The sequence below is a fragment of the Diabrotica undecimpunctata genome, chromosome 3 (genome assembly GCF_040954645.1).
Source record: "Diabrotica undecimpunctata isolate CICGRU chromosome 3, icDiaUnde3, whole genome shotgun sequence".
Taxonomy (NCBI): domain Eukaryota; kingdom Metazoa; phylum Arthropoda; class Insecta; order Coleoptera; family Chrysomelidae; genus Diabrotica; species Diabrotica undecimpunctata.
Genome location: NC_092805.1, coordinates 78707749 through 78717581, shown reverse-complemented (window position 1 = coordinate 78717581; position 9833 = coordinate 78707749). Strand labels below are relative to the sequence as shown.

At 33.7% G+C, this 9833-nt stretch overlaps 1 protein-coding gene across 1 annotated transcript; it reads left to right on the top strand.

Annotated features, from left to right (window-relative positions):
* The first annotated feature begins 8503 nt into the window (after nucleotides 1–8503).
* On the top strand, nucleotides 8504–9427 carry LOC140435915 (uncharacterized). Its single transcript, XM_072524626.1, has one exon. The coding sequence runs from the start codon at nucleotides 8504–8506 to the stop codon at nucleotides 9425–9427; it is 924 nt and encodes a 307-aa protein (XP_072380727.1).
* The last annotated feature ends 406 nt before the right edge of the window (nucleotides 9428–9833 follow it).

Here is a 9833-nt window from a genome sequence, read left to right as displayed (position 1 = left end):
AGATAATTGCTTGGGACTTTAAAGGAAATTGCACTCTCGACGCTGCCGATGAGTATGACTGTGATGTGTTTATTTGTTTTTGATGGTCTTGTATTGTAGAACTGTTGTGTGATTCCATGTTTAAATTCATTTCGATAAACGTTTATGAAAAGTAAGTCCGACTCTGTACACCTGCTAAAACAGGTATATCGGTCTTTACTAAAAGCGGTTATTTGCTGGTAAAACTGGATTTGTTTATTGACAACAATAACAAATAATTGCAATTTGCTGATTTGAATGCTAATTTAACTGGATATTATGTAAAGAGTTTGTACACTTACAGTTTATTCCAATATATCACTAAGATTCACAATTTATAACTTACATTAAACTTTGTTAATGTTAAAAATATTCGGAGCCCACATTGAGTACAACATTATAGTTATCGATGCAGAACCGAACTGTTGAGGAGATATGTTGTGGAATGCAATTTTTAGATTCCCCATGTCTCTAATAACATCTTATTAAGCGTATGTTTTGCCTTGCAATTCTTAGAAGGCACAGATTAAAGCGAAATTCTGAATTTGGTTTCGAAAATTAGTTTACGGATTTTATTATCAGATATCGCTATTTGCGTCTATACGAAGCCATGTTAGAGTTGCTTTCTAAAGTAGACTTTACATTACATGATTTTATCATATGACAATATCATATGAGATTTGTTATGATTCCTCGTTTCTATGATGTTTTAAAAAATCGTGTTTACACTGCATGATAAGTTATGACTTATGATATGAGTGACAATGAGTGAGATTTTCTTGATTTTTCTTTTTGTTTATGGTCATAGAGATATTAGACACAGTATAGGTATCAACTATTAGATTTTTAAACCCTTATAATGGAAAATAAATCGTTGATTGCAATGACTTCCCAACTTTTAATAATATCACGCCGGCAACAACTGCATACAGATTACAGCAGTAAGAAGAAAAAGATCAGACGCCTTTGGGCGTGCAGATGGCTCTTACGAAGAAATCGTGGACAGGGTATATCAAATTTAGTGTTGATATTATACCAAATTAAAAATAATTAATAAAGAAACTAAACTAAAAGTATGACTAAGAAGACTATAAAACACTAAACTAAGAATAAAATAAACTAAATAAATAATAAAAGAAAAATACGATACAATAGCACACATTAGATAATAGGTTCAATATCAATGCAACAAACAAAAAATAAATAAATAATAAAGAATGTTGTCTCTTGGTAAGGGAATGTCGCTGAATTGACATAAGAATAAGGCGGGATATTTAAATATGTTGGTGTTACCCGTATTATTACCGAAAATCATATGATTTTATCATGCGGAATAGGTACCGTCCTATTCTCCTGTGACAAGCTATGACGAGCCGCATGACAGTGCTTATGACAAAATCATATGACAAATCACACAGTGTAAACATGTAAATTTTACTTTATGATCAAATCATATGACAAATCACATGATAAATCATGTAGTGTAAAGTGTGTATAAGAAGAAAAAGATCAGACGCCTTTGGGCTTACAGGTGGCTCTTACGAAGAAATCGTGGACAGGGTATATCAAATTTAGTGTTGATATTATACCAAATTAAAAATGATTAATAAAGAAACTAAACTAAAATTATGATTAAGAAGACTATAAAGCACTAAACTAAGAATAAAACAAACTAAATCAATAATAAAAGAAAAATACGACACAATAGCATACATTAGATAATAGGTTCAATATAAATGCACCAAACAATCAATTAAATAAATAAAGAATGTTGTCTTTTGGTAAGGGAATGTTGCTAAATTGACATGAGAATAAGGCACCATATTTAAATATGTTGGTGTTACTCGTATTATTACCGAAAATCATATGATTTTATCATGCGGAATAGGTACCGTCCTATTCTCCTGTGACAAGCTATGACGAGCCGCATGACAGTGCTTATGACAAAATCATATGACAAATCATACAGTGTAAACATGTAAATTTCACTTCATGACCAAATCATATGACAAATCACATGATAAATCATGTAGTGTAAAGTGTGTATAAGACAGAAAAGATTTATTATCACGTTCAGAGCGACTGCTAAAGCCGTTCTGATGAGGCCTATTAGGCCGAAATACGTATAAGCGGATGCGCAGGCGCCCTGTACGTGAAATCAAAACTGTCTTCTCCTTTTTAAATGTTAAATACTTGTTATTTTAATAAATATGCTTTTATGTTATATTAATAACACCGCAAAAATATGAGAAATATGGGAGTATGTGCTTGGAGGAGGAAGACGATGGATAGGGAGAACTGGAGGAAAATTCTTAAGGAAGCTAGAACTTGTATAGGATAGAAAAGCCAGAAGGATGATGGTACTTTTACGTTATCTTAAACTTTTATGTTACAGCTAAAAGTTCTGATTCAGTTTGTTCCTTAAGTGGAGAGGCATCAATGCAGATCGTAAATTGAACAATAAATAGAACAACAGATAGCTTTATTAAGATATCTGAACTATATTTATTCATCACATAAAATATGAGTATAAGTTTTTTTAGTGTTGATAATAAACCTAAAAATCAAAAAAATTAGTATTATAAAATAAAAACTAATTTATTTGATGATTTGACTTGTTGGTTAAAAGTCATTTCCAACAAAAAAATTTATCTTATAGGTACAACAATAATTATAAAATTAAATTAATCCGTACAAATTCGGTGGTATAGTGATGAATGTTTTAACACAAGCAAGAAACTAATAGAAATAAACCCAGCTACATGAGACTTACAAACCCCTAAAATGACATTCGGGTTAAAATTAATTGGGTGACGGGAACTGATCCATGTTGTTCCAGACCATCCTTCAACCCCCACCTCATAGCACGCTAATTCACTATAAAGGCTTCAATCGTTAAAATTCTGGTCATATAAAAGGCTTGAATACAAGAATTCCCGCAAGATAATTATCATGGTCATCATAATTGGCTCGACAATCCTTTGTGGATCTTGGCCTGCCCGCAAAAAAGTCGCCACTGTCATCGATTCTTAGAAACTTTCCATCATCTTCTGACTCTTAGAATCTTAAGGTTTTCTTCCACACTATCAATTCATCTTCTACGCTGTCGTTCCCCACCTCTTATGCCCTCTGAGTTTGAAAATGTCATTCTCTTTGTGTTACGTCCCTCCACATATATTCTCAGTTTTTATTAATAATTTTTATTATTTTATTTTTATATTTTAATTCTTTACTTAACGTGTGTGTATGTCTTGTCATTGTAAATTAATACGGACCTGTACAGTCCCCCCCCCCCCCTAGTCTTAAGGGAGCAAGCTACGGGACGACACGCATTTTCAATCTGAGTTGAGACATAGTCCTGTCTAAATCGGCGCGCTAAACACTCCAGTATTTTGTGTAACCTTGACCCCGCGACCCTTTTGAGAAGATTTCTGTTCCCGAACCAGCCCAGTGCACTGAGGAAGAAGAAGAAGTATACATCAACATCACAGGTACCGTAATTTGATTGCATACACACATAGTATTTATATTAATTGATAAATTTACATATAACTTATTTTCATATTAAAATTAAGCCAGCACCTAAATAAACAATTATGAGTAAGTGCTTCTCTTATAGAACTTAACTTCATTCATTTGGTCCTTCAGATCCGCATTAAAATTAGTTTAAAATAATTTATTCAATTAAAAACGTGATAAAATTATATAAATTTTTAAATATATACTGCGGCTTCTCTCAAAATTCGTTTAAAATCATTGAAAAAAATCCACTAGCGGTACACATCTGGCAACGGATGCGATAATCCCAAGCAAGGTCTCTACCTGATCTATTGTTAAATCGAAGTACAGCCGTTCCAAAACACGTTCAATTTCTGTTACAATCTACAATTTAGAATTCTTTAAATACAAGGGGTTTATTTTATATAATTATATATTTTATTTATATAACTTGGGAAATTTTAAAAACGCAATACATATTAATTGAACACCGGTTTTAAATATATTTTATGCGTATATTTCTAGTTACAATTAAATAAATATATATTGATTTTGTTTAAATAATACTTGGAGTGTTTTTTTGTTTGCTCGATTATACATACTCACATATAATAAATATATTTATTCTTACTGATACTTATTGAGTTTTATAACTTTAAAAGTATTACATATATTACATATACGAGTACATACTGAATTTATTGAGATCATTCTTTAAAGGTTCTTTGTGTTACATAAATTTCTTTTTCTATATATACAATAATGTCTTCCAGAAATTCAAATAAAATTGTTGGTTTGCGTGCATTGAGAGACGTTGACATTTGTAAGATTAAACAAATGGAAAAGCTGGCAGATGAAGTGTTGGTTGATGTTTCATTAATTCCAGGGTTTCTCTTTGCTGCAAAAGATTATGAAGCTATCAATACTAGCTTCAATAATCAGCATACTGAATTAATTAATTTAATTGCTGTCGAGGAAGACGCAAATTTGGATACGGAAGAAATAATAAGATTTGAATTTGCTAATAGTATTAATAAAATAGCTTCTCTTTATTTTAAACATAATTCTTTATTAAACAATACTTCTAGTGGAACTCAAAATGTGTCCGCTGATCCACAAATCAAATCAAAAAATAACGTAAATCTTCCTAAACTAAATTTAAGTATATTTGCGGGCGAGATTACAGATTTCCCCACATTTATAGATTTATATAATGCTCTTGTGCATAATTATTCTGATCTTTCTAATATAGAAAAGTTTAGTTATCTTCTGCAATCACTTAAGGGAGTACCTTACAATTTAATTAAAAGCATTAAGCTGCAAGATTCTAATTATATAATTGCTTACAACACCTTAATTGATCGCTATGAAGGTAAACGAGACTTATCTAGAGCATTATGGAAAAATATTCAAAATGCCAGTGTGGTTAAAACTTATGATCCTGTTTCACTTAGAAAATTATTAGATATTTTCAATGAAAACTTAGCCTCTTTAGAAAAATTACTTTTTTCTCCCTCTCAATGGGACTTTATTCTAATGAATTTACTGATGGACAAATTGGATGTAGAAACAGTTAGAGCTTTCGAATTACACTTTGCTTCAAAAAATGCACCTTCCTATGAGGAAGTTTATAAGTTCGCATTGCAGCGTTGCACTTCATTGGAGACATATAAAAGACAAGTCAGCAAAAATGTTAAATCTACTATTTCCGATACTTTTAATAACGTAAGGTATTCATCTCGTCAAACTTCTACATTTTTGACCAGTTCTGTCAAAAATAAGTGTCTATTTCGTGGTTCGGATCATGCTTTATTTAAATGCAATCAATTTCTTGCTGAATCACCTCAAAAACGTTTTGACTTTGCTAAACAGAATAAATGTTGTATAAACTGCTTGTCTAAAACTCATGTTACGATCAAATGCCTTTCATCCAAAAGATGTACACATTGTAATAAAAAACATCATACTGCTCTTCATTTTGATAATCTCAATGCGAATGATCATTCTTCTTCTTCTTCTCACAACGAGGTTGCTAGTTCATCTAACGATCCTATGCCCTCTGTTTCCGCCTTATCAAATACTTTGACAAATAATGTCTTGCTAGCTACAGCTACAATCTATGTTCTCGATCGTTTTGGTAAAGCCTTGGAAGTTAGAGCCTTATTAGACAGTGCGTCTCAAGCTAACTTCATTAGTAAAGAATGTGCAGACAAATTAAGTCTCCCTAAATTCAATGCGGCTTTATCGATACAAGGTCTTGATAGAATGTGCACCCCAGCCAAATCAGGCGTAAAATTGAACATTTCTTCGTCTTATGACATAAACTTTCATTGCGAGATAGATACAATAATTCTTCCTCAAATCTGTCAAAACATGCCAACTGTTCCAATTTCTTTCGACAACTTGCCGTATCTTCAACATTTAAGGTTGGCTGATAAAATGGCAAATATTCCAGGTAAAGTTGATGTTCTATTAGGAGCAAATATCTTTCCTTACATCTTAACAGGAGGAATTATTAAAACCCGTAATGATCAGCTTTCAGCTCTTGAAACAAGTTTCGGTTATGTTTTGATGGAAAATATTCCACCTACAAATATAACAAATATTCATTCCTTTTTTACGTCATTTTCTGCTAATGATTCTGAGCAATTAGATGCGACATTAAAACAATTCTGGGCCATTGAGGAAGTACCAGAAGTTAAATCTTATTCTCCGGAAGACTCATTCTGTGAGAAGCTGTATACTCATACCACTTATAGAAATTCCGAGGGCAGATTTGTAGTAAAGCTGCCTTTCAAAAACAAAATACCTTCTTTTGGCGACACAAAACGTTTAGCATTACAAAGATTTAGTTCTTTAGAGCGCAGATTTGCCAAAAATGAATCACTTAAGATTCAATATTCAAGCTTTATCAAAAGTTTCATAGATAATCATTATTTAAATCCTATTCAGCCAAGTACGGCAATAAATAATGTTTATTATCTACCACACCATTGTATTTACAAGGAGTCCAGTACTACTCCATTGCGCGTTGTGTTTGATGCTTCCGCACACGCCCCTAACTTTCCGTCTTTAAACGATACGTTATATTCAGGTCCAAAATTACAAAATGATCTTGTAAATTTATTGCTTAAATTCATGTTTCATAAATATGTCTTTACTGCAGATATTAAATCCATGTTTACTCAGATTCTTATCGCTCCTGAGCAACAAAGATTTCAAAGAATACTTTGGCGCTTTTCGGAACAGGAATCTATTGCTGAATACGAACTTACTCGGGTTACTTTCGGTGTGTCTAGCTCACCATATCTTGCAATTCGTACTCTACAGCAGCTAGCACTCGACGAACCGGACTTACCTGTAGCCACATCTATACTCCTAAAAGATACTTACGTAGACGATGTGGTGAAAGGAAAGGATTCTTTAGAAAATAGTGTTCTTGCTATAAAAGAATTAATATCTTTATTGAAACGTGGTGGATTTGAGTTACGAAAATGGGCAAGTAATGCCCCTCAGTTATTCTCCCTCGCTAATATTCCTTTGGATCATATTCTGCAAGTCTTTTTCATTTGACTTAGATCAATCTTCGTTGAAGGTATTAGGACTTGGATGGAATCCATCATCTGATGATTTCTTTTACAAAATTTTACCTCTTCAAGCTTCCTGTACAAAGCGAAATCTCTTATCCCAAATAGCTCGCATATTCGATCCTTACGGTATTCTTAATCCTGTCACTTTGATAGTGAAGACTATTATTCAACGTCTTTGGCTACTTAATTTAGATTGAGATGCAACTCCACCTTTGGAAATTACTTCAAGGTGGGAACAATTTAAAATTGAACTGCCTATACTGTCTAAGTTTACTATACCTCGTCATATTTCTTTAAATGCAATTATTTCCTGTGAGCTTCATGGCTTTTGCGACGCTTCTTTACGTGGATCTTCTGCTGTTACATACCTTCGTGTGTGTTATGATACAGGAGTCATCAAAACTTATTTGTTTTTAGCCCGAACAAAGGCATCTCCTACCAGGGTACAAACTATTCCTCGTCTCGAGCTCAATGCAGCAGTAATTCTTAGTAAATTATTATCTTATATACTGCAGACTCCCACTATACAGTTTAGTAGAATATACGCATGGTCAGATTCGACTGTTGTTCTTCATTGGATTAATTCACAGCCATATAAATGGAAAACCTTCGTCAGTAACAGAATTTCTTATATTCAAGACAGGATAGCTTCAAAACACTGGCGATATATTCCTTCTTCATTATAAAGTGCAGATCACGGATCCCGTGGACTTTTCCCCGAGGATTTCTTAAATACTCCTGCTTGGTGGGTGGGTCCGGAATTTCTTCGCACTACTGAAGATAACTGGTCATTCTCCTTGACCGATTCTATCGAACATAACTTAGAATTGAAACAGAAAAGTTGTCTTTTGTCTTTTCCATCTGATGAATTTGTCGATAATCTCTGTAATCGATTTTCTTTCTTTTCAAAATTAAAACGTATCTTTTCCTATGTTCTTAGATTTGTTGGTAACCTAAAATCAGCCAATCAACGAACAGTTGGAAAGCTTTCTATTCAGGAACAAAGTAACGCCACTAATCAACTAATTAGATTAGTGCAACAAAGATATTTGAAGGAGGAAATAGAACAGGTTATAGGTAATTCTATAAAATTCAAATATTTGAAAAAATTAAATCCCTTCTTTGATTCAAATGATCTCCTAAGAGTGGGCGGAAGACTTAGCCAGTCAGAATTAGCGTATGACCAGCGCTTTCCTCTTATTTTACCTTCCAAAGGTAATTTTATCAAATTACTTATCTCGGAAATTCATATTGTTCATCTACATGCAGGCATTCAAGGTACGCACTTCGCCTTGTCACAAAACTTTTGGATAATTTCATCCAAACGTGTTATTCGTAGTGTTCTTTCAAAATGTCTTTCCTGTTGGAGACTAAAACCTCAAAATTATTAGCCACCTATGGGGGCTCTTCCCGACCTTCGGATATCCAAGGCCAAACCATTTTCTTGCGTTGGCGTCGACTTTGGCGGTCCTTTTCTGATACAAGCCAATAAGCTTAAAAATTCTAAACGAATGAAAGCCTATATTTGCCTATTTGTATGCTTTGCCACTAAGGCTTTGCACTTAGAATTGGTATCCAAACTTAGTACCGGGGCATTTTTAGCCTCATTCAGACGTTTTATAGCACGTCGAGGACGTTGCTCTGTTGTCTATTCTGATTGCGGAACAAATTTTGTAGAAGCAAAATCCCATTTAAAAGACATTAAGTCACATTTTGATAAAAACGACGTCATTACATGGCATTTAAATCCTCCGGCAGCTTCCCATTTTGGTGGATTGTTTGAAGCGGGTATAAAAAGCGTAAAAACACATGTGTCTAGACTCATAGGCGAACAGGTTTTAACCTATGAAGAATTTAATACATTACTCATACAAATAGAGGCTGTCTTAAATAGTCGTCCTTTATGTCCTGTCAGTAATGATCCAAATGATTTTTCAGTGTTAACACCTGGACATTTTCTTATACTAGAGCCTTTAAAGATAATTCCCGATCGGGATTACAGTGATGTTCATTTAAATAGACTAAGTCGTTGGCAATTGCTGCAACGATTACATGCAGACTTTTGGCAAAGATGGAGTAGAGAATATTTACATACTCTTCATCAACGCTCGAAGTGGCATAAAAATGAGGGTAACCCTAATATAGGTACACTCGTACTAATACGTAATGAGACCGAGCCTCCCTTACAATGGCAAATGGGTCGAATTAAAACTTTAATTTTCGGTCAAGATGATATTACTCGCGTAGCTATCGTACAAACCGCGAAAGGTGAACTTAGGCGACCTTTGGTTAAGCTATGCCCTTTGCCTTATATTGACTAAAAATGCAAATATGCATTTTGGTGGGTGGGAATGTTACGTCCCTCCACATATATTCTCAGTTTTTATTAATAATTTTTATTATTTTATTTTTATATTTTAATTCTTTACTTAACGTGTGTGTATGTCTTGTCATCGTAAATTAATACGGACCTGTACAGTCCCCCCCTAGTCTTAAGGGAGCAAGCTACGGGACGACACGCATTTTCAATCTGAGTTGAGACATAGTCCTGTATAAATCGGCGCGCTAAACACTCCAGTATTTTGTGTAACCTTGACCACGCGACCCTTTTGAGAAGATTTCTGTTCCCGAACCAGCCCAGTGCACTGAGGAAGAAGAAGAAGTATACATCAACATCACAGGTACCGTAATTTGATTGCATACATACATAGTATTTATATTAATTGA

What these genes read in the sequence shown, in the direction of transcription:
- LOC140435915 (XM_072524626.1), top strand. Translation starts at nt 8,504, where the DNA reads ATGGGGGCTCTTCCCGACCTTCGGATATCCAAGGCCAAACCATTTTCT.